The sequence below is a fragment of the Pelobates fuscus genome, chromosome 11, assembly GCF_036172605.1.
Source record: "Pelobates fuscus isolate aPelFus1 chromosome 11, aPelFus1.pri, whole genome shotgun sequence".
Lineage (NCBI taxonomy): Eukaryota > Metazoa > Chordata > Amphibia > Anura > Pelobatidae > Pelobates > Pelobates fuscus.
This window is the reverse complement of record NC_086327.1, coordinates 91,968,856-91,993,499: the sequence shown is the minus strand read 5'-3', so window position 1 is coordinate 91,993,499 and position 24,644 is coordinate 91,968,856. Positions and strand designations below refer to the sequence as shown.

General features: G+C 43.5%; 1 protein-coding gene across 2 annotated transcripts in view; it reads right to left on the bottom strand.

The window, feature by feature from the left end:
- Nucleotides 1-24,644, bottom strand: part of PLEKHG5 (pleckstrin homology and RhoGEF domain containing G5) — a 336,555-nt gene that overhangs the window by 71,207 nt on the left and 240,704 nt on the right. For both annotated transcript variants that reach the window (XM_063436446.1, XM_063436447.1), the window contains 3 exons: nucleotides 24,234-24,294; nucleotides 7,344-7,435; nucleotides 3,377-3,513 (listed from right to left, as the gene is read on the bottom strand). In XM_063436446.1, the coding sequence (XP_063292516.1) occupies nucleotides 3,377-3,513; nucleotides 7,344-7,435; nucleotides 24,234-24,294 (290 nt within the window). The remainder of the gene's footprint in view (nucleotides 1-3,376; nucleotides 3,514-7,343; nucleotides 7,436-24,233; nucleotides 24,295-24,644) is intronic.

Below are 24,644 nucleotides of genomic sequence, written 5' to 3'. Positions count from 1 at the left end.
TAATGAACAAGGGGAACTTGCTGTCTGTGTGCTTTCTGTTTCATTGTAATGAATCTAGCGCAGCATCCTGTTTTCTGTTTCCTAAAGGTGCTTCCTACTTGAGGATTTTCCCCAAGTTGTTACTTTAACAAACCCGTTACAAGCTACTTCAGCCAGAACTTGACTGTCTTCCGATAATTCATACAGGGAAGATTTAGAAATGAAAGTAAACACTCCCTTTAGAGTTACTGTAAAGCCGCCTTCCTTACTGTGCTACGGGAACGTGAGTGTGGTTTATTTAGAGAATTGTTTAATTGAAAGGTAGTTTTCTTTCCCCAGGCAATAATTGTACGTATATGATAAAGCCCAACGTTCTCCAACAAAAAGCTCAAAAATGTCACTTTGTACTTTGTTATTATTATATGGAAATATGTGCAGGCTCTTGTATAGACTATAGATGTCAAGTTTTAGTTTTACTTCCCATATATACACTGAATGCAAACATATAAGCAGAATATTAATTCTCCAAAACACACTTCTATTTATTTAAATCGCTACAATCTGAATATTTAATTACTTCCCCTTCTATTTCATGCTCACACTTATTTTAACTGTGGATCTTTGGAATACAATATATTTCTGGCTTGGAGGGCCGATAAGGTTGGAAGCAGATGGAGTATATTTGGAATGCATTTGCCTTCCAATGTAGAAAGATCTTGGGCATAGTGAACCTGTAAAGCAGGGGTAGGGAACCTACGGCCCTCCAGATGTCGTGGACTACATCTCCCTTGATGCTTTGCCAGCATTATGGCTATAAGAGCATTAAAGGAAATGTAGTGCAGAACAGGAGGTTTCAAAGGTTCCACCGAACGAGCCAACATAATAGAACGTAACAGAATGAAGCACCGACGGAATGCATGTGCGTTGCATTGAACAGGATATTTCTGATCTTGAGAAAATCGGCGCAAACTAATTTTGGAATTAACAGGCAGAGTCCTCAGGTGAGAAGAAGGAGAACGGATTGGCGATCCGAAGGCGGCTCCAAATAGGATATATAAACGGTTTGTGTACATTTAATGGATTATGCTGCATCTATAATTTTTAATAGTAAAGTCTTGAAAGCAAGATGAAACGCGTTGGGCTTTTGTATTTATAGTTTTCTTTATTTAAAATATTGTTTTATAATGTTTTAAAATTGTTAAGGTGTTTTTTATGTGTATGCCCCATATACTATACACCAAGCATGTCAAACTCAAAGACTAACATGGGCCAAATAAACAAGGTTTACGTTTATGTGGGCTGCAAAAAAAACACAAAACTACAGTTTTCATAGAATGGTAGGTTTATTTTGAAAAAGTACAGTATAAAAAATGTTGCCTGACACTGGATGTCCTCACGCTTGTAGGGCTTCAAAGTAATCAAAAGAGCAAATTTATTTTAAGGAGACATGCATTTGCATATAACCAATGTTTCAGTCCAACTACCTTGACATATTAAGAAAAGTAAGAAAAGTTTGGTAATTGGACTGAAATGGAGAATGTATGCTGTTGCACAGCTGTAAAAAAACAAATGACGTTATCTTGTTGATTTTGAAGTCCTATGAGTATGCTCTTCACTTTGGATGAGATCTTAAAACTTGATTATCTCATCACATAGGAAAGCATTGGGAGGCTATTGTGCATGTGTGGCAGAAAGCTGCGCGGCCAATCATCATCTTCATGGGGAGCATTCAGACCCAATCTAATACACTGACCCTCTCCCAATTCAAATACATTGGCCCCCAAATCCAATACACTGCCCCCCCCCTTCAACTCTTATACACTGCCCCCTCCACCCAATCTAATACACTGCCCCTTAATCTAATACACTGCCCCCTCCACTCTACTTGAATACACTACCTCAATCCCACCACTCATAATTAAATACACTGCCCCTCTCCCTCCCCCAATTTAATACACTGTTCTCCCCCCAGTTTAACACACTGCCCCCCTCACCCAATTTAACACATTGTCCCCTCCCACCAATCTAATACACTGCCCCCCCTTTCACAACTCTAATACACTACCCCTTCCTTCCCCCTATTTAATACACTGGCCCCCTCACTCCCCCAAAATAATACACTGCTCCCTCCCTCAAACTAGTACACTGTCCTCCACCCCAATTTAACACACTGGCTCCTTTCCTCCTCCAAAATAATACACTGGCCACCTTCCCCAATTTAATACAGTGCCCCCCCCCCCCCAACCCAATCTAATACACTGCCCCTTAATCCAATACACTGCCCCCTTCCTCCACTCTAATTGAATACACTGCTCCTCCCTCCCCCAATTAAATACACTGTCCTCCCCCATGTTTTACACACTGCCCCCTCCCACCTCTTTCTACCAATTTAATACCCTCTCACTCCAGCAAATTAATACACTGCTGCCCTCCCCAATTTATTACTCTGGCTCCCTTCCTCCTCCAAATTAATACACTGCCCTCTCCCTCCCTCAAATGAATACACTGCCCATCCCCCAATTTAATACACTGGCCCCTCCCTTCACAATGTCATACACTGGCCCCTCCCTCCCCAATTTCATACACTGGCCCCTCCCTCCCCAATTTAACACACTACACAGGAAGGTTCCCAAACCCACTCTTCTCCTCCCTAAGATGAGCCACCTGTGGTCCTCCATTTTCAGCTCTGCTCTTCTCCGCACAGGCCAGACCTTCCTCTGGCACTGTGAGCAAGAGGAAAGGGGGAGTGGCTGGCCTGCTCTGCCACTCTGCTGTCTTCCGGCCACGGGAGCACACGATCAGCTGTGAATCAGACAGGAAAGATCTTTCCCGTCTTGCGGCTGGTCGCAGCCACAGCACAAAGTGGCCCCAGGGCAGGCGGGCCACAAAGATATTCATTGTGAGCCAGAAGTTTGACATGCTTGCTATACACCATACTTCTAAGGAAAGAGGTCATGCCGCACTTGCACTTTACTACCTGGAACAAATATGCAGTATTACATTGATGGGCTTTTTTACTTCTTAAATCTTGTAAGTGTATTATAATAAAGCAGTGTTGCACTGTGGTTGTTTATTACATTCCCTACATGCTCCTGGGAGAATCCAGAAGACATTCCATCTGAGATCTACAATATATGCAATGGGCCTATTTGCCAACCATTGAAATACTGCTCATACATATTTGGTGTGTTGGTGATATTACCCTATTTTGTTTTTTATCTATTTTTGTAGATATACTATTTTGTCTTATTTCACATGTAGTTGCCCTTTGCCATAGGGAGCAAGTAAAGCAACCATGTTTCAAATAATAGATGTGTTTTATTTATTTATTTTCACAAAACTAACCGAGTACTGAAGGGGTTCACTCATTTTATATCAGTGGACTGGACATTCTTACCTTTAACTTTCAGATAATGTCCTCCAAATCTGTATGCTTCAAAGTTGAGTGATAATGGTGTGTTTGATTGATCCAGAAATATATCCACTTTGTTCAGTTCTACTCCCTTCCTCTCAAAGGCTGGTAACAAGACCTCTCTGAAATCAAGCAAAGTTAAATACAAACAATACATTAAAACATATACACTCACACACCCCCCAGGTATATAACCAGTCATATGCATCCTTTAATTTATTTTTACTTTGTTTTGGTTTTGTTTATAGATAGTGATATTATACTTCTGAATTAATAAATCACTTTAATTATTTTTACATTTTTCAGAAAATACACAGCCTTGCATTGTTGAGATTACCTAAACCACTCAACCCATTTCTCAGAATTAAAGGGACACTCCCGGCACCCAGACCACTTCTGCCCATTGAAGTGGTCTGGGTTCCAACTCCCACTACCCTTAACCCTGCAACTGTAATTATTGCAGTTTTTATAAACTGCAATAATTACCTAGCAGGGTTAACTCCTCCTCTAGTGGCTGTCTACTAGTCAGCCACTAGAGGGCACTTCCGGGATTATAGCACAGATTTTCTGTGCTTTAGCGTCGCTGGAAGTCCTCACGCTGTGTGAGGACCTCCAGCATCGCTAAAATCCCCATAGGAAAGCATTGAACGCATTTTCAATGCTTTCCTATGGGGAGGTCTAATGCGGGTGCGCGGCATTGCCGCGCATGCGCATTAGGTCTCTCCCGCCGGCGGGCGTGATCAGTCTCACCGGCTGGCTGACGTGGTGACAGGGAGGAGGCGGACCAAGAAGCAGCACCGAGGGACATCGTCGCTGCCTCTGGTAAGTCACTGAAGGGGTTTTGACCCCTTCAGCAACCGGGGATGGGAGGTGGGAGGGAGAGGGGACCTGCAAAACGGATTGTTTTCCTGGCACTGGAGAGTCCCTTTAATGATTGTACATATAACAATTTAGTACTTTCTCCTTTTCTGTAGTAAATCCCGCAATACGGTAACCGGTGTTTCCGTAAAATAAAATAATGGTTTCACACAACATGATCACTCATTTGGGCCTTTCACTTCTCACTGAAGGTTTGCAGGAATTTAGCAAAGACTTATTCACATAGGTATTTGTGGCCCTTAAACAATATATCATTGAGGGGAGAAAATTCCTCTTATTCTATTCTATGTGATAAGCTATCTGAAGTTCAGTTATGTTTGCTGCAGATTCACCTTTCCAAAACATAATACCGGTTATCTCTTTAACCTTTCGCTGGCATTCCATGCTAAAAGGTCAGCTCGGTGGTTCTATGAAGGCTAATACAGTGAACTGAAAACATTTGATATTATAGAGGGATTCTCCTGAATGACAAGAAACAAACCTGGTTCTCAAAACTTCATAAACAAGAAGGTCACCTTCTAGATTAAAGTTCTTTGTCGAGCTGCTCAGCATGCGCCATTAAAAATCGCCTGATGTCTAATGTTTTCTATAGTACATGACAGAGTCCGTAGGAGAAGATCATTGTTTAGATACAAGGCATAACCAGCAGAAGAATTGCAGGGGAAGCATGACCTGAAAAGCCCAGGTCAGATTTAGGCATCCTTTCATTGTTATCCCCAAATCCTCTGTGATGCCGAGAAAGAAATCACATTGTCTGTTACTGGGTAGGCAACTGTTGGCACTCCAGATCGTATGGACTACATTTCTCTGGATGCTTTGCCAGCATTATTGCTGTAAGAGCATTATGGGAGATGTAATCCCCAACCAGGGCTAGTGCTGTTCGGGCTGGTGCTGTTCGTTATTTTGTACCCTAGGCAAGACCAGCTACTTGCACCACTCCGAAAAACAAACAAACATTAAAAACGTTGTGTTTCTCTTTTTCCCCTTCCCCAGGCCCTGTGTGTCTCTTTCTTCCCCAGCCCCTCTGGGTGTCGCATTGTCACCCCATGCCCTCTGTGTGTCTCTTTGTCATCCCCCAGCTTTCTGTGTGTCTCTTTGTACCCCCTCTGTGTGTCTTTGTACCCCAGCCTGTGTGCTTCTTTGTCCTCCCCCAGGCCCTCTGTGTGTCTCTCTGTCCCCCAGCCCCTCTGTGTGCCTCTTTGCCCCCCTTTTCCCCCAGCCCCTCTGTGTGTCTCTTTGCCCCCCTCCACCCACCCCCTCTATGTGCCTCTTTGCCACCTGAACCCCTCTGTGTGTCTCTTTGTCTCCCTATGCATTTGTGGTCTCTTGGTTCCAGATGTTTACCTTCATGAAGCATGGCTGAGCAGACCACGGTGGAGGATATTCTGTTTCTTGTACTTGGTCTTACAGGAAGCTGCTCATTGCTCTCAAAGAGTACTTCCTGTCAAACCGAGTATACAGGATACAGAAGATCCTTTACTGCGGTCTGCCGTGTGATACACATACAGAACATATTAATGTTGGACATAGGGTGGGATTTTGGTAAGTGGTTTTGGTAAGCAACATTCCAGATAACTATGATTTCTCTTCTGGATCAATACTAAACAGCTGAAAGGTTTGCATAACCTGAATAAAGACATGATGACACAAAGTCCTTAGATGTCACTCTTAAAGTGAGGTTACACCAATCGTAATTTTCCTATGCAGTGCGAGTTGGCTTTTCTGTTCTGATAATTTGCATTTATATTGTCATCAGGAAGTTTATACTTTATTCGCTGGGCTCTCATCATAGCTATAGATACTTAAAAAAAAAAAAAAGGCCTGAATATTCTTTAAATTTTTTTTTTATTTTTTTTTTTGTGAAAACCAGAAAAGGCAAGTATATAATTAATATGTGTGTGAACAGGTCCAAGGAGAAATTGAATTCACATTATGGAGTTAGGAAGGAATGCTTTCTATCTTTGGCATAAAATGTGTTTTACATGTTGAACTTGATGGACTTGTTCATTTTTCAAACTTTGAAAAGTTACTATCTAACTATGAAAAGCTTAACTGTGTCTCTTGAAGCCACAAAACGATTACATCACATAACACCCAGGAATATATGTTAGCTATGTGTTCCATTCAGAATTACAAGGTTTATGTATGTTTTTTTTTTATATGTTATAACTGGTCTCTTTTTTTCTGGCAGATACCAGCAAAAGAAGACGTTTTGAGCAAAGTTATTATTATTTTTTTTTATTCAATGGCATGTTCTTTTCCTGACCAGTATCCTTACTATATGAGAGGTGTTTCTATACTCTTCCCACCCCAGAGGGTTTTTTTTGTTTCAAAAGTTTCATTTTTGATCAGTGAATTGACCCAAAGATAAGTTAATAGATGCTTGAACTAGCCAATCAGTAAAGCTGGAAACGGAATGATAGTAATACATTTTGTTAAAGGGACACTATAGTCACCAGAACAACTGTAGCTAAATGTAGTTGTTCTGTTGAGCATAATCATTGCCTTCAGGCATTTTCATGCAAACAATTCCTTTTCAGAGAAAAGGCAGTGTTTACATTGCCCCTAGGGACACCTCCAAGTGGCCACTCCTCAGATTGCCACTGGAGGTGCTTCCTGACTAAGTGCTGCACAGTAGGCAGCTCTGCCGTTCAGCATCTCCACGCACTGCATGGGGACTCCGAATTTTCCTCATAGAGATGCATTGATTCATGCATCTCTATGATGAGGTGCTGATTGGCCCAAATGGCATTTGGCCCCATTCCCTTGCTGATTTTAGCCAATCTAATGTGTTCCCTATGGGAAAGCATTGGATTGGCTAAAAATCGGCAATTCTGATGATGTCACCAAGGGGGCTGGGCCAGTGCCGGCGGACCCGCGTGGTGCTGGAAGCAAGGCGAGTTTTCATCTTTTCTAAGAGGGGTAAAGGGGGCAAGCCACCTAAATGGTGGGTTTAGCACTAAAGGGTCAGGAATACATGTTTGTGTCCCTGACCCTATAGTGTTCTTTTAAGGTGTTATGTGTATGCATCTTTAATCCTGGCTGGCAGTGTTATAGAGAAATAAACACTTACCCTAGTGACTTTTTCTTCATTGCTGGGACAATTTCAGTTTCTATATCAACATTCAAATCAAATTTTAAAGTGAAGCATTCTTTACTTGGGTCCTGCAAAAAAAAATAAAAAAAAATTACATATAAAAAATATGCAGATATTAAGCTTGTGTTTGTGGTCTATAAGAAGATAAAACAATGTGTATTATAATTGATAAGTTATACGTGTTAACACATATTCAAGCAAGCCTGTTTCCACTGCCTAAAATAAAACTCAGCAAGACGTTTGCAAAATAAAAATCAATACTTAGCGCAAACTAATACAATAAAATAATTAATAGCAGATACATGTCTTTTATCCAACTATCTCAAGCGGAATCGTTAAGAGTCTTCATTTGTAGAAATTTATTATTGGTATGATGAAGCTGAATGTAATGAAGTCATGGGTACTTTGGGCTCATGTGAACACTGCATAAATCAATTTAATAAAAATGTTTACGTTTTTTTTTTTTTAAGTACATTGGGATTTGAGTGTTACACATAAGATTCGTTACACCATTAGCAAACAGCTTCGAACGTATAAAAGTACATTTACCTGCACACTAAATGAGATAATGGAGAGTTTAAAGGAACACTCCAAATACCATAACCACTATAGCACACTGCTCCCTCCTTTCACTATGTCTGACAGAGAACCTGTGTTGCAGCATGCAGCTGACCTTTTCAGCCAATGAGCTAGCACTGCACTTCAGGGTTTAGCTCAGCTGAGCTAATAGATCTTACGCAGGAGCTTCCATTTATCGGAAGTAGTGGAGGCAGAGATTGGCACCCAGTGGACCCCAGGTAAGAAGTCAAACTGTTCCAAAACAATGTGGTGAATGTCATGCACTCCTTGCAAAATAATCACTACAGCGCTACAGTGGTTATTGTGTCTGGAGTGTTCCTTTAAGGTGTTAAGCTCCATACACTGCTAAGCATTCCAAGATCACTGTCATAAGTCATCACTAAACCTTGAAGACACTGAAAAGCATAGAATGGGTCCCTGTCTCCACTCTGAAGCGGAGACACAGCACAGCCAAACTGCAAGCTATTCACTCTGTGCACAGACATACTGCTATAACAACAGACACTTTACCTCTTTCATGCAGAGATAACGTTACATACAGGATTTAAAAGGGATCTTTTCAGAGTTTAAAAAATTCTATTTATTTATCCCTATATATAACTTCTTAAGGACCGCGGACGTACTAGATATGTCCGACAAAAAAATGTTCCTTAAGGACTGCAGCAAATATACGTGCTGGAAGCGATCATGATCGATTCTAGCCTCTCTCAGGGTATTGCAGCGATACCTCATCCTGACTGCCGGGCCGCCGAGTGATCACTCCCCAGGAGCGATCACTTAATGGTTGCCCCACGTGGCGCCCGGTAGTGTAGCAGAGCATTGGAAGGCACTCAGTGAAGACTTAAAATAAAATCAATTAAAAAAAAAACAAAGAAAATAAATGTATTAATCTACTGACGTGATTTGCAGCACTGATCTGCCCCCTTTGTAGTCCCAGCCACTTTAGTCCTCATTCACAGGATGCTGATGTTGGGGTGTATGCCTGATCATGATATAATTTTGCTAAATTTCCAGGTGATTTTAAATGTTTTATTCAATGGTGTAAATCCAGATAAATTACAGTTCCCCTTTAAAAAAATAAATAACTGAATTTGGATGTTGCCATGGAAGATGATGTTTGGCCCCATCAAACTGATAAATGCATCCAGAAGTTCACTGTTGAGGGTGTTTAGGCAGGTTCGAGAATTGTAACATAACTCTGTGAACCCAGTCTGTAACATGAGTGAATTTAAGAGCTCCTTACAACACACACATTAGAAGAACTAATGACTGCTGCCTGTTCAACTTTACTAAAGAGCTGATTTCCTGCCCTGCTAGCCTTGATAACTCTGGCACGCTTTGTTATGTTCTAGTTGCTATGTACCCAAATATCTGCGCCAGTGTGGTAATTCCAGTTTTATTTCCCCTGCTTTAGAGCAGATCCTGTCTTAATTTTACTTTCCTGTTCTTCATTATTTTTCCCTTGTCTTGGCCTCTTGTCAAAGATAAGGTTCTCTTCTATTTAGAGGAGGCTATTCACTAAACAGTGAGTTATGGAGTGTTTAAAACAATCTAGAACAGGGGTGGTCGGAAAAAATGCAGATCGTCAGCTGCTGGGGAACCCCAACGCCTGGGATGGTTTGGCCTTATGCCAGGAAGAGCAGCTGAGAATATTCCTTCTGGCCACCACTAATCAATAACTTAGTCCGATAGGACTTTTTTTTTTTTTTTTTTTCTAACCCAGATGACCTTAAAGGGTTAGTCCAAACTTTTTAAATGAGTTTACAATGCTCTACCAGGTATTATTAGTAGCCCCACTCCTTGAAAAGATATACTAAAAAAAAAAAAGTTAAGACTTAACTGTATGCCAGTGCCGATGTCTCTCCTTTATCTGACATCAGCAAGGGCTTCACGCCTGTCCAATCAAAAGGTTCACATAGTGATTGGACCGTTTCACCGGCTAAGAGCATATGTGCACACCCTGAGCGGGTGAAGGGAGGGATTTTCTAGTTAAAAAAACCAAACAAAATGCATTTTGAGTAATGGAGAGGAGAGTGAGCTCAAGAAGAATGTTATGACTGTCGCCAGTGTGCACTGATGACAGACATACATTTTGCACAGAATTGACAATTGGCAGACAGAGATCCAGGCTGCCAAAATCATGTGTCCAGGGAAGACGCAACTCGCTCCTGGCACACAAGGGAAAATATCTCTAAATGTGCAGCGTTTAACCCCTTAAGGACCAAACTGCTGGAATAAAGGGAATCATGACATGTCATGTGTCCTTAAGGGGTTAAAGCAAAAAAAAAATAAAAAAATCTAGATTTATACCAGCATGACCACTTCAAATCACTGGTGTTTGAAGTAACCCTTTCAATTTGAAATGGATTATTTAAGTCAGCAAGAACTCCCTAAATAGTGCATAGACTTCATGAAAATTGTGCTTTATTTTGGTATCATTAATTCTACTGTGTGCATGCTATTGTAATGCACCAATGTACATTAAAGGTCATGTTTTATTTTGTTATTTTAGTTATATATTAATGACTATTCTATTGTGATACACTGTGAGAAAAATAATAGAATTTAATTTCTTTTGCTTTCACTACCATCAAAAACGATGATGAGAAGGTTTTTTTTTTTTTTTTTTTTTAAAGATGATGAAAAATTGACGTTCGGACGTATAACCTTGGCTGAAACCTGCAAGCCTACCCGTGAATCAGTTCCGTTCTTCTACTATTACAATCCAGTTATATCCGAATATTCTAACTTGAAACCATGAACAGCCAATGAGAGATAAACAAGTCAAATAGTCACTTTATCATTGGTTACACCCCACTCCTGGCATACTGCTATTTTCCTAGACAACTTCAACTGACAACTTCTATAACAGTCTGCCAAAGGTCACCACATCTCCAATCGATGTACTAACAAAAGTCCAATTTAGTGCAAAAGAAAAAAATAACTGAAAATGTACTAATCTGTGTATATTGCGCTAAAAAGTTTAATTTTTAGTTTCCATTAATTAAATCATTATCATTGTAGTCACTCTTTTTAATGAGAGAATGAATACGCCATGGACAATTTTCAGCTCCTCTTGTGTCTGCTTCCAAAGAAATTAACGCCATAAATCATTCAATATGCACATAAGGAAATAACATTGTGGCTACTGGTTATTATAATATACATTCACGTCCAGACAGTATTTCTTTCTGTAGAAATGTGACATCACTTTCAGTTTTGCTGCCAGACACATGGTTGGCTCTGTGGAGCGTTGTTTTTACTCCTTTCTGTGTTAACTTGTAGTCTTTTGATCCACATCCTCACTGGAAAAAAACTCATGACAATGTGAGGTAGGTTACACAGAGGTCTAAAGACGGAGAGTAAAAAATGCACCCAGACTAGTTCAGTTCATTGAAGTGGTCTGGGTGCAATGTCCCATCCCATGTCCTTTAACCCTACAGTGGTAATTATTGCAGTTCCTGAGAAACCGCAATAATTACCTCTCAGGGCTAACTCCACCTCTAGTGGCTGTCTACTAGACAGCCACTAGAGGGACTTCCAGGTGCTTAGACAGCTTTAGGTCATCTAAATGATGCTGGACATTGTCACGCTATGCATGAGGACTTCCAGCGCCACCGGAATGCCCATACGAAAGCATGGATTCAGGTAAGTGACTGAAGGGGTATTAACCCCTTTAGCGCTGCGTGAGGGGGTGCGAGGGAGGAGTGCCCTGTAGGCACCTTTAGTGCCAGGAAAGCGGCTTTGTTTTTCTGGCACTGTAGAATTCCTTTAAAGGGACAGTCCAAGCAACTGCACTTCCATCTAACCCACCAATCTCAGTTTCAGACCAGCTCACTAATGACAGAAACAGGACATCATTGTGGAGCAGGAGGAGAGAAAAACCAGACCCCTGAGCCTGTTCTGCATGAGTCACACTGATCAAACTCCCTTTATTCACCTTGCAACATCTTGTCAGGGAGAGATCTTCCAGAAGAGATCTTCCAACTGCACAAGTGTTAATCTCCTGGACATCCCCAATGCATGTTTCCAGCATTCCTAGGGATAGAACACTGATTGGCTAGATCAGTGTCCTCCCTGGAGTGGGTGTGAAAAGCATAAGAAAGAGAAGCAGGTAAATATGAAGGAAAAAAAACATATTTGATTGCATGTTTCAGCTTACAGAGTAAGGCAACTTTCTCATCCAAAGCTTTCGAATGAGACTGTAGTCTCAAAGTGATACATTTATGTCCATTTAATATACGGTTTGTTGTTTTTGCATGCTCAAATCTTTTTGCACAAAACAAATGCTGCACCGTGAGCCTGCCTCCTTAGCCACACCCCATCATTCCAGAAAAATACTTCCTTATCAGCCAATGACTGTATTTGAAGAATCTAAATAATAAAACATCCTGCATTAGAAAGAGAGGACATCTAGGGATTGGATATCACAACCTGTTTGCAGTTTCTCTGTCTGCATCCAGGCATGGGCGTAGGAACCAGGGAGTTTGGGGGGGACGCATCCCCCCCCCAGCAAATCATGGGGGGGGGAGACAGGTTATGGGGAAATCCCCTCCAGCTCCGCCGGCCCCCCCTCATGCTGCAGCCGCTCTGCAGAGAGCCTCAGGCGGCTGCAGGTTTGCCCGGGCTGGTGCGTCCATGAGGGCGCACCGCCCGGGCGCAGCATGAGGAGAGGGGCTGACAGGAGGGAAGCGCTCAGCGCTCCCTCCTGTCACTCCCTCACTGTAGCGTGGCCGAGCCCTGTATGGTCCGCGGGTACAGGGAGCATCTGTCTCACTGAGTGTGCACTTCCTTTTAGTCCGGCCGGGTACAGGAAACAAAATCTCCCTGTACCCGCGGACCATACAGGGCTCGGCCACGCTACAACAGAGGTAGGGGAGGAGGGAGGAAGAGAATGACAAGGGAGGGAGGGGGAGAAAAAAAGAGAATGACAAGGGAGGGAGGGGGAGAAAAAAGAGAATGACAAGGGAGGGAGGGGGAGAAAAAAGAGAGTGACAAGGAAGGGAGGGGGAGAAAGAGTGACGAGGGAGGGGGAGAAAGAGTGACAAGGGAGGGAGGGGGAGAAAGAGTGACAAGGGAGGGAGGGGGAGAAAGAGTGACAAGGGAGGGAGGGAGGGAGGGGGAGAAAGAGTGACAAGGGAGGGAGGGAGGGAGGGGGAGAAAGAGTGACAAGGGAGGGAGGGAGGGGGAGAAAGAGTGACGAGGGAGGGAGGGGGAGAAAGAGTGACAAGGGAGGGAGGGGGAGAAAGAGTGACAAGGGATGGAGGGAGGGGGAGAGAGTGACAAGGGACTGAGGGAGGGGGAGCGAGTGACAAGGGAGGGAGGGGGAGAGAGTGACAAGGGAGGGAGGGGGAGAGAGTGACAAGGGAGGGTTGGAGGGGGAGAGGGGGAGAAAGAGTGACAAGCGAGGGAGGGAGGGGGAGAAAGAGAGTGACAAGAGAGGGAGGGAGGGGGAGAAAGAGAGTGACGAGGGAGGGAGGGAGGGGGAGAAAGAGAGTGACATGGGAGGGAGGGAGGGAGGGGGGAGGGGGAGAAAAAAGAGAGTGACAAGGGAGGGAGGGGGAGAAAGAGTGACAAGGGAGGGAGGGGGAGAAAGTGACAAGGGAGGGAGGGAGGGGGAGAAAGAGTGACAAGGGAGGGAGGGAGGGGGAGAAAGAGTGACAAGGGAGGGAGGGAGGGGGAGAAAGAGTGACAAGGGAGGGAGGGAGGGGGAGAAAGAGTGACAAGGGAGGGAGGGGGAGAAAGAGTGACAAGGGATGGAGGGGGAGAGAGTGACAAGGGAGGGAGGGAGAGGGAGAGAGTGACAAGGGAGGGAGGGAGGGGGAGAGAGTGACAAGGGAGGGAGGGGGAGAGAGTAACAAGGGAGGGAGGGGGAGAGAGTGACAAGGGAGGGGGAGAGAGTGACAAGGGAGGGAGGGAGGGGGAGAGAGTGACAAGGGAGGGAGGGAGGGGGAGAGAGTGACAAGGGAGGGAGGGAGGGGGAGAGAGTGACAAGGGAGGGAGGGAGGGAGGGAGGGGGAGAAAGAGAGTGACAAGGGAGGGAGGGAGGGGGAGAAAGAGAGTGACAAGGGAGGGAGGGAGGGGGAGAAAGAGAGTGACAAGGGAGGGAAGGAGGGGGAGAAAGAGAGTGACAAGGGAGGGATGGAGGGAGGGAGGGAGGCAGGGAGGGGGAGAAAGAGAGTGACAAGGGAGGGAGGGAGGGGGAGAAAGAGAGTGACAAGGGAGGGAGGGAGGGAGGGGGAGAAAGAGAGTGACAAGGGAGGTAGGGGGAGAAAGAGAGTGACAAGGGAGGGAGGGGGAGAAAGAGAGTGACAAGGGAGGGAGGGGGAGAAAGAGTGACAAGGGGGGCGGAGGGGGAGTAAGAAAGTTACAAGGGAGGGGGAGTAAGAAAGTGACGAGGGAGGGAGGGGGAGAAAGAGTGACAAGGGAGGGGGAGAAAGAGTGACAAGGGAGGGGGAGAAAGAGTGACAAGGGAGGGGGAGAAAGAGTGACAAGGGAGGGGGAGAAAGAGTGACAAGGGAGGGGAGAAAGAGTGACAAGGGAGGGAGGGAGGGAGGGGGAGAAAGAGAGTGACAAGGGAGGGAGAGAAAGAGAGTGACAAGGGAGGGAGGGAGGGGGAGAAAGAGAGTGACAAGGGAGGGATGGAGGGAGGGAGGGAGGCAGGGAGGGGGAGAAAGAGAGTGACAAGGGAGGGAGGGAGGGGGAGAAAGAGAGTGACAAGGGAGGGAGGGAGGGGGAGAAAGAGAGTGACAAGGGAGGTAGGGGGAGAAAGAGAGTGACAAGGGAGGGAGGGGGAGAAAGAGAGTGACAAGGGAGGGAGAAAGAGAGTGACAAGGGAGGGAGGGGGAGAAAGAGTGACAAGGGGGGGCGGAGGGGGAGTAAGAAAGTGACAAGGGAGGGGGAGTAAGAAAGTGACGAGGGAGGGGGAGAAAGAGTGACAAGGGAGGGGGAGAAAGAGTGACAAGGGAGGGGGAGAAAGAGTGACAAGGGAGGGGAGAAAGAGTGACAAGGGAGGGAGGGAGGGAGGGGGAGAAAGAGAGTGACAAGGGAGGGAGGGAGGGGGAGAAAGAGAGTGACAAGGGAGGGAGGGAGGGGGAGAAAGAGAGTGACAAGGGAGGGATGGAGGGAGGGAGGGAGGCAGGGAGGGGGAGAAAGAGAGTGACAAGGGAGGGAGGGAGGGGGAGAAAGAGAGTGACAAGGGAGGGAGGGAGGGGGAGAAAGAGAGTGACAAGGGAGGTAGGGGGAGAAAGAGAGTGACAAGGGAGGGAGGGGGAGAAAGAGAGTGACAAGGGAGGGAGAAAGAGAGTGACAAGGGAGGGAGGGGGAGAAAGAGTGACAAGGGGGGGCGGAGGGGGAGTAAGAAAGTGACAAGGGAGGGGGAGTAAGAAAGTGACGAGGGAGGGAGGGGGAGAAAGAGTGACAAGGGAGGGGGAGAAAGAGTGACAAGGGAGGGGGAGAAAGAGTGACAAGGGAGGGGAGAAAGAGTGACAAGGGAGGGGAGAAAGAGTGACAAGGGAGGGGAGAAAGAGAAAGAGTGACAAGGGAGTGGGAGAAAGAGAAAGAGTGACAAGGGAGGGAGGGGGAGAAAGAGTGACAAGGGAGGGAGGGGGAGAAAGAGTGACAAGGGAGGGAGGGGGAGAAAGAGTGACAAGGGAGGGAGGGGGAGAAAGAGTGACAAGGGAGGGAGTGGGAGAAAGAGTGACAAGGGAGGGAGGGGGAGAAAGAGTGACAAGGGAGGGGGAGAAAGAGAAAGAGTGACAAGGGAGGGAGGGGGAGAAAGAGTGGCAAGGGAGGGAGGGGGAGCAAGAGTGACAAGGGAGGGAGGGAGAGAAAGAAAGTGACAAGGGAGGGAGGGGGAGAAAGAAAGTGACAAGGGAGGGAGGGGGAGAAAGAAAGTGACAAGGGAGGGAGGGGGAGAAAGAAAGTGACAAGGGAGGGAGGGGGAGAAAGAAAGTGACAAGGGAGGGAGGGGGAGAAAGAGAGTGACAAGGGAGGGAGGGAGGGGGAGAAAGAGAGTGACCAGGGAGGGAGAGAGATTGACATCCATCACACACACAATCATGCAACCCTTACAAACACAGAAACACATAATGCATTCCTTACACACACTCAATGCACCCCGTACACACACTCAATGCACCCCTTACAGATGCACACACTGCATCCCGTACATAGACAGAAACACACCTTGCAGCCCTTACACATACAAACACAGATTCACACAATGCATTCCTTACACACATATCAGGACATCCCCTACACACTCCACCCCCTGTGAACAAACTCATTGGTGGAACATGAAAGTGGACCCTGGGACCCAGTCCTTGAGCTGTGTAAAGGGCCCCCAAAAAATGGAGCTGCTTCCCGTTCTCCCAGAACATTGATTTTTGTGACCACAGTTACAAACCGCCTCCAGAGAGCCTGTTCTACACCAGACCAGTGGAGCCAGACTGCAGCTAGAGCCCATCATCATCCTCATCTGGTTGTAAGTAGGCAATCTAGCATATTATTCGTGGCACTAATCTCTAAGTAGTGGGTTAATATATATTTTTTAATTTAACAAAAAAACTAAAGGTTTCTTCCCCCCTCCTTTTACTTTACCTTGTTCGCAGGTGGTCCGGTGAAAATGCAGCCTTTTCCGGCCAGCGCCAGGAACTGTATAAGTTCGTTGCCACGGTATACCATGGCAATGCTCTAATCCGACGCCCTATGCCACTGCCTAAGTGGCCTAATGGAAGTGCCGGCCCTGAACTGAGTTCCACAGGAATAAAACTCCTTTGGAATATATGCTGCATGTAATTGTATCACAAAGGTCCACATCAATAAGACTAAGAAATGTTTCATTAAAACAATGATCAAACTCTGCATAATGTTGCTCCACCATAGCTTTCCTCCCTATTACACAAGTATGTCCCGTCTAGGCCCCTACGCTCTGCCGAAGACCTACGTCTATCTTCTGTCCATACTCCCACACCTGATGCTCGCCTTCAAGACTTCTCTAGGGCAGCACCTATGGAACGCCCTTCCCCTATCTGTTAAACTTTCACCCAGTCTCCACTCCTTCAAAAAAAATTTGAAAATCCCTTCTACAATAAAGCTTATCAAACTTAACAGCTTTCTCTCTCTCTCTGCACCCCAATTCGTCACCACTAAACTCTCAATGAATACTTTTCTAGCAACCTTATTTTCTACCCTTACCTTTTGTGTCACTAAACCCCACTCCCTCCAGCATGTAAACTCATTGAGCAGGACCCTTAATCCCTCTTTTCCTGTGCGTCCAGCTCATCTGGTTACAAATACGTGTCTGTTAGTCCATCCATTGTACAGTGCTACGGGATTTGTTGGCGTTTTATAAATAATAATAATTATTATTGTTAGATTTGTTAATATGTATTAATTTTATGGCTTGTTGCCCAGGCATGTGCTAACAATTTGAGAAACAGTACACAGATCAAATTATATTCTCTGTAAAGTGACTCCAAAGACAGGTTTTGGCGTCACATGTGTACTTCAAGTAGTTATTCTTATTCTTAAGTGACTTACTCAATTACATAATGGGCTATCAGCAGGTCATGAAGTCACCTAAAATTCACGGAAGAGCTACACTTCCTCTCTGGCCGTTTGAAATGTTGGGAAGTATGTTTATGTGTGCCATGAATATAATACACTTAGTCAGGCAATCGAATGGTTAATAGAAAGTGTTGAGTGGAAGGGGAAGAATGAGAAAAACCTTGAGCTGGAGATTGGCAGTAAGATTCTCAAAGCGTGGGAGAGGTTGGAGATTAGAGGTATGAAACTCAAAGTGTGAAAGAGATACAAAAAATGTGATAGTGGGGTGTACAAGACAAAGTTTGGGGAAAATAAAAGACACAACAAGTTGGACAGTGGGGGTAACAGACACAAAGTGTGGGAGTGTTGGGCTAAGAGATACTATGGATTGAGAGGAGGGGAATAAGAAAAAAAAGAGAGGGTAAAACCCATACAATGGGAAAAGATTGGTTAGGAGACAAAAGCAGTAATAGGGGGGACACTACAGGCATCAATTCAGATTTAGCTTAACAAAGCAGTTTTGGTGTATAGATCATGCACCTGCAGTCTCACTGCTCAGTTATCTATCATTTAGGAGTTAAATCACTTTACAGAGCCTTAACCATATATCCCTGCATATGATTTGCACAGCCTTCCTAAACACTTCCTGTAAAAGAACCTAGATAGTTTAGGTTCTTGTAATGCACAGTATGTTTAAGCTAGAATTATCTTATCTCCTGCTTTGATAATAGCCTCCTAGACCCTGCAGGAGTCTCCGGTGTATGATTAAAGTTCAATTTACAGAGAAGGAGATAAAAACTTCTAAAGCAAGTAAACCTCTGATTGAAAATGAAACCATTTTATTTTCATGCAGACTGTGTAAGTCACAGCAATGGGAAGTCTAAACAGAAACAAAAGTGATTTAACCCCTTAAGGACACATGACATGTGTGACATGTCATGATTCCCTTTTATTCCAGAAGTTTGGTCCTTAAGGGGTTAAAGAGATTTAAGTCCTAAATATACACTCAAATGGATTCATTAAGCTAAAGTTGTTTTGATGCCTATAGTATCCCTTTAATGGCACATAATGGGATGAGGGGGTTAGAAGGCACATAATGGGCTAAGGTTGGCTAAGAGATGCAAAATGGTTCAGGAGATGCACAGAAGAAGATGAGGAAGTGGGGAGACACACAAAGAGGATCTAAGAGACAACAAATTCTACAAGTGCAGGGGAGTGTCACCATGACTCACTTTTGACCAGGTGACAAGTAAACATGGTAAGCTCCTGTATAGCATAACTACAATGCCAAACAAGATTTTGGAAGTCCACATGTTTTTTTCTGGTCCTCAAATTACATTTGTAATGTTCTTTGTGACAGGTAAACAATAACACAATGGAAAATGAGTAATATGCACACAGTACAATATGCTGAAGTCAGAATTAGTCAGGAGAAAAGTCATTTAACCCACTTTATGACCAGGGCAGGCTAAATGCAAGTTATTGTGATAGAACAGACAGACAAATAAAGGATAAACAATCGGTCCCGCCTGTGACACTAAGAATACAGATATCGTCCAGGTTGAACCGGTTATCCTTAGCACCTAACCGAGACCCCAGGGGTCTCTCTGTGCTTAACCCGAATATAAAATATACAGAAAAAAACATGGAAATATAGATACAGTGATTCTCAGTAAAAGGAAAAGTGAACTGTATCACCTGGAAATAAAAGTAGTTGTAGTTGGCGGTAAGGGACTTGGGCTTTGTTGGGGTTCGCCAGCATCTGTCATATAAAGCCTCTAGTTCCTGCTGGCCAGGTTCATGTACTATGGCTCCATGTGCAACATGGGTGGTAATGACGCTTTTGAGTTGCATATATAGAAATACTGAGGAGTTGGGCAGATGGAATTCCCTTTGTAACACTGCAAAGGGTCTGATACAGTTCGGGAGAAGGACTTGTTCTAGTGTGGTTATTCCCAATTTGGCCCATGAGTTCAGCGAGAGCCAGGGTGATACCGCTTTCAGGGCCGTTAGCGGAGAATGAGGATGATATTTGTGAGGTGTGGTTTGTTTTTGGCGTACCATGTCCCAGTGATGTAGGGTTAGTGAGGTGGTTGGGAAAGTTGTCACGTCTTTAGGGCGTAGTGGCTTAGGTGTCCATAGCGTATTTACTAAGGATATGGCAGTGAATTGATCAGCCTCCATATCGACCCATTGGTATACCCCTTTGGGTGCGTGTAATTTCAGTGCTGTTTCTAGGACGGCCGCTTTATAATATGTATGTATGTCAGGCAGGCCTACTCCCCCCTCTGTTTGGTGGTTCTGGAGGAAGCGTTGGGATATTCTGGGTTTGCGAGCGTCCCAGACGTAAGAGGACAACACCTTTTGAAGTGATTTAAAAAACATAGGCGGGGCCCGTAGGTGTAAGAGACGGAAAACGTATAGTATTTTGGGAAGAAGGACCATTTTTACTGTGTTAATCCTGCCCAGCCAAGTTAGCTTAACTCGTTTCCATCGTAGGCATTCAGATTTGCATAGGTTTAGGAGTGGTTTATAATTGTATCGGAATAATTGCTCAGTTGTGGGCGCGATTTTGACTCCCAGATATGTGACATAGTCTGACCTCCAGTCAAAGTTATAAGTGTTATTGAGTCTCTGAGTAAGATGTTTAGTAAGGCCTATGGGTAGTGCTTGAGTTTTTGTTTGGTTCAATTTATAGTATGAACCTCACCACCTCCAACCCCTACGTTTGTAACACAGTGGATAGCGGAGTGTGCAACGATATCCGATAGAGAGATACTAACTTCTCTAAATGCACTTAGAGGACTGACACAGTGTTACTCCCATTTTGAAGCGCACAAAAAACTGGTGTACAGGTGGTACCTAACTCCACAAAGGCTTCATAAAATGTATAAGACAGTCCCCTCACACTGCTGGAGATGTGGATCCGAAAGTGGCACGACGACCCACATTTGGTGGGCGTGCCAACGCATCCGACCACTATGGAGAGATGCGCAAAATATATTGAGAAATATAGGCATCACCACACCACTCCTAGATATACATACAGGTATATTTTTAATCTATCCCAACCCCGTATCAAAACGAGTAAAGACTATCATGGCCATCGTAATATTGGCAGTGAGAAATCTCATTGCGACACACTGGAAACTTCCGCAATGCCCTTCCAAGACTCTCCTAATGGCAAAAATCCATCAATACTATACCCATGAGTGTCTGTCCGCCCAAACAGCAGCTCTCAAGACGAGACTCTTAAACACTTGGGCTCCTTGGGTAGTTTTTTGGGAGGGAAAAGCCATGAAACTGCCCTCTCAAACCCATTGAGCAGTCCTCTCCAATCCCCAACTCATACAATCACTGCACCTAAACTAGGGTAACAAAGAGATTACCATAACGAGGGATTAATAAGAAGGTACCATATTTTGCACTACCTTCCGCAGCAGGTAAACCTATCTCCGTGCCACGCCACATAAGACAAGAGACGCGGTGATCTGGTAAAAAGGTAGCGAATAATGATTGATGATTCATGTTATAACTACTTACTTGACCCAATGTCAAGAACGTTACAACCCACTAGCAAGATGGCACAATTTAGATTGCATTGTGAACGGCGCTGCTGAGAAACTTACTCCACTCCATTATAGAGCGCACCCCCGCTTACCCTATGACACATAAAAGTTCTGAGTGCGAAACACCACACAAGCCTAATGCTATGAAATGATACCTCAACCAGCATATAAGGTACCAAGGTATAGGATAAGTTTCGCTTATCACCACATATTATATAGCTACCACGTACTATTTCATACTCATAACGTACAGCAATGAGTCGATGGTCCAACACATTTTAAGTATATTATGCTTTGTATACTGCATACTGTATGTACCATTCTATGCTTCCTCTATGCATTACGTTAAACTGAGTGGCTTCCTGCTACATTCCACATGATGATGTATCATTGTTTACCCCTGTATCCCTACCCCAACCCCGCCTTCTTCTTTCTGTACCCCTTCCCATTTCATTGATGAAACTTATCAATAAAAACCTTGAATTTAAAAAAAAAAAGTAGTTGTAGTTATGATATCTATGTGATACTGTGATTTTCACTTTTCCTTTTCTTGAGAACCACTGTATCTATATTTCCACGTTTTTTCTGTTTACGTTATTGTGATAGTCCAGGCATGTCGTTGGTTCTGAAGGGGTTAAAGCCTTTTTCTTTATCTTGATGTATACAGATGTACAAGCTCAAATTCCCATATATAAGGTAAATATTTCTAGAAGTCCTTAAAATGTAACAGCAGTATATAATTGCATGTTGTTGTATCAGATAAAGATGATCGCAGCGTTTCCATTAAAATGCCCATTAATTAATACCAGCAATAGCTTCTGATATTCTGAATGGCAAATACTCAGACACGCACCATACATCTGGAACAAATTACATGCCTTTTGATTGTTTATTCAGATTTTTTTTTTTTTCAGAGGAACACGCCACACCCCTGTCTTGACAAGACATGTCTCGGCTACACACTAACAGCCAATCTGAAAACTGTGAGGAGCAGGCACAAGGAGTCAGTTTAGTTAGCAGTGATTAGCCATTATTCTAGTAAAATAATCCTCCTTTCATTGTGTCCTTCACTGGACCCTATTCCATTTAGCATGGGGAATCGTTATGCCTTCTGTATGGGAGAGACAGATCTTACTGCTTCATGGTGCAAAATCCACAGAAGCGCTGAAGGTGTTAATGTTTTCCCTAGCCCAAATATATATTCATACAGTGACCTATTTAGCCTGGGAGTTACCAATTAAAATATGTATCAGATGATGTCTGCATATGTTAGCTTTTATTCAGAAGTTAGCTCAACAAATGGGATATTTGAATTGGCAGCAATGTTAAAATGTATTTAAATATTCCCACTGCTTCCTCTTGGAACATTAGAGATCTAGAACGCTCCAACCTGAGGAACAGCCTTACATGTGGTCTCCTATGCTGCTTGCTGTGATAAAAAATAAAAAATAAAAAGACACTGGCACTGGGGTCCACGTCATGTGAGTTCTGCAATGCAGTCCAGATGGGGAGATAGATATATCTCCCCAACTGGACAGACTAACATTAAATTGACCTAGTAGACCCACTTGCTTGAGCAGGTCTCTTAAAAGACTACTGCCTGTACCCTCCTACTGGTGACCATGATGAAGACATCAGAAATGAACAATGACATATTGAGATCCTATAATTTTTGTAATCAGAATTGTAGCTCTACAGAAACCTAGTAGGAACCATGATGCTTAAAGGGACACTCCAGGCACCCAGACCACTTCTGCTCATTGGCGTGGTCTGGGTGCCAACTCCCACTACTCTTAACCCTGCAAGTGTAATTATTGAATTTTTTTTTTATAAACTGCAATAATTACCTTGCAGGGTTAACTCCACCTCTAGTGGCTGTCTATTAGACAGCCACTAGAGTTCTCTTCCTGGTCCATATCACAGGAAACCTCCAGCGTTGCTCATTTCCTCATAGGAAAGCATTGAAAATCGTTTTCAATGCTTTCCTATGGGGAGTGCTAATGCGCATGGGCTGCTGAGGGAGACCAAACATCTTTGATCAACCTGCTGATTCTACATAAGGAAAACTAGTCCCTACTTTCCCTTGTGTGTAACCTAGTGAAAAAGTGCCTTTAAAAAAAAAAAACCAAAAAAACAAGGCAGACAAGGTGGATATTTGGCATATGTCAATAAAACAAAAAGGTAACAGAACCACTTTATGGTCAAAATGGTCGACCTGGAAATATTCTCCAAGTCAGCTACGCTTCCAGTTCAACTACTTTGGCCTTAAATTTGAAATTCACTCTGAATTCCTGACAATTTCTCACTTTACCGAATAACCCTGTATATATTCTTTTCTTTTGTAGAGTACAAAATGATTTTCTGGTCTAGTAGTGTCGATAAACAGTGTGGGCATTACAATAATGTGACCAGTGGTAAATATAAAAAAGCACTCTATAGGTAGACACGATGTGGCTCCTCGTAGATTACATTTTTTATAACTCCGACATTTGAAGGAATTATCTGGTCATCTTATTAAAGGACATAAATAAGGCTGCTAACCTATGACCAGGAAAATCTCATAAGAAACTCTGACATTAAAAATTAATATAACTGTCTGAAAAATAAAGACCGTTTCTATATACCATAACCACTACATTAAGATGTAGTGGTTTTGGTGCTTCACGTATCCCTTTGTTAAACTGATTTCCCATAGTGAGCTAATAAATTTCGCCTACAGCTAGGCAGCATATTCAAGTCCGACTTGACAATGAAGAATTCATGAGCAGCCTGCAAAATACTGGCTATCCGAAATTTTCTAAACTGTACCATGTTGCAATTCCAAGTTTTTTAGCTTCCATAAAGGAGTCTCACCTGTAGTAATAAACGTACATATCACTCCCTGTGCTCTACTTGCGGTGAACCATTTTTGCAAATAAAAATCACGTAGGTAATTGGAAGAATATTCATGCAGCTCAGCTGTATGATATAAATTCACGTGGTAAATGTTATAATCAGAAATCAATCGTTTTAGTTTATTTTCAATTATGATAGGAATTGGCATTTCTTTTAACTGACACAACAGCTGCGAATTTGCCTCTAGGGAGGAAATAGGATTTACGCATTGAATACGCACATGTAAAGAAATATTTTAATCGTTATAGAAAACATAAAATAAAAAATGTCTTACATCTGTATGCCTTCTCCTGGTTTTCTTCTTGTTTAACTTCAACCCTGCTGACTTTTTGTCTCTGTAGGATGTAAATATGAAAAAAATGATTTATTTTTCAGATTAGTTAAAATGACATATAAAAAAAAATTACATTTGGTTCCCTGAATCAAGCAATGTATGCCTTTCATGTAAGATCAATAATAACCCCTTGAGGACAGTGAACAAAATACAAGCCGTTACACTTCAAATTTAGGACCTTACTATAGTCCGATGTTTAAATGCTTTAACCCCTTAACAAGAAGCACTGTATCACTAAAAACATAACATTTATTTAAAACAAGGAATGCAGGCGTGGCCTAGACACCGACCGGGATGGCCGCATAATTCCGGAGCTCCGCCAAATCCACTCTTAATCCGGCACTAGCCATA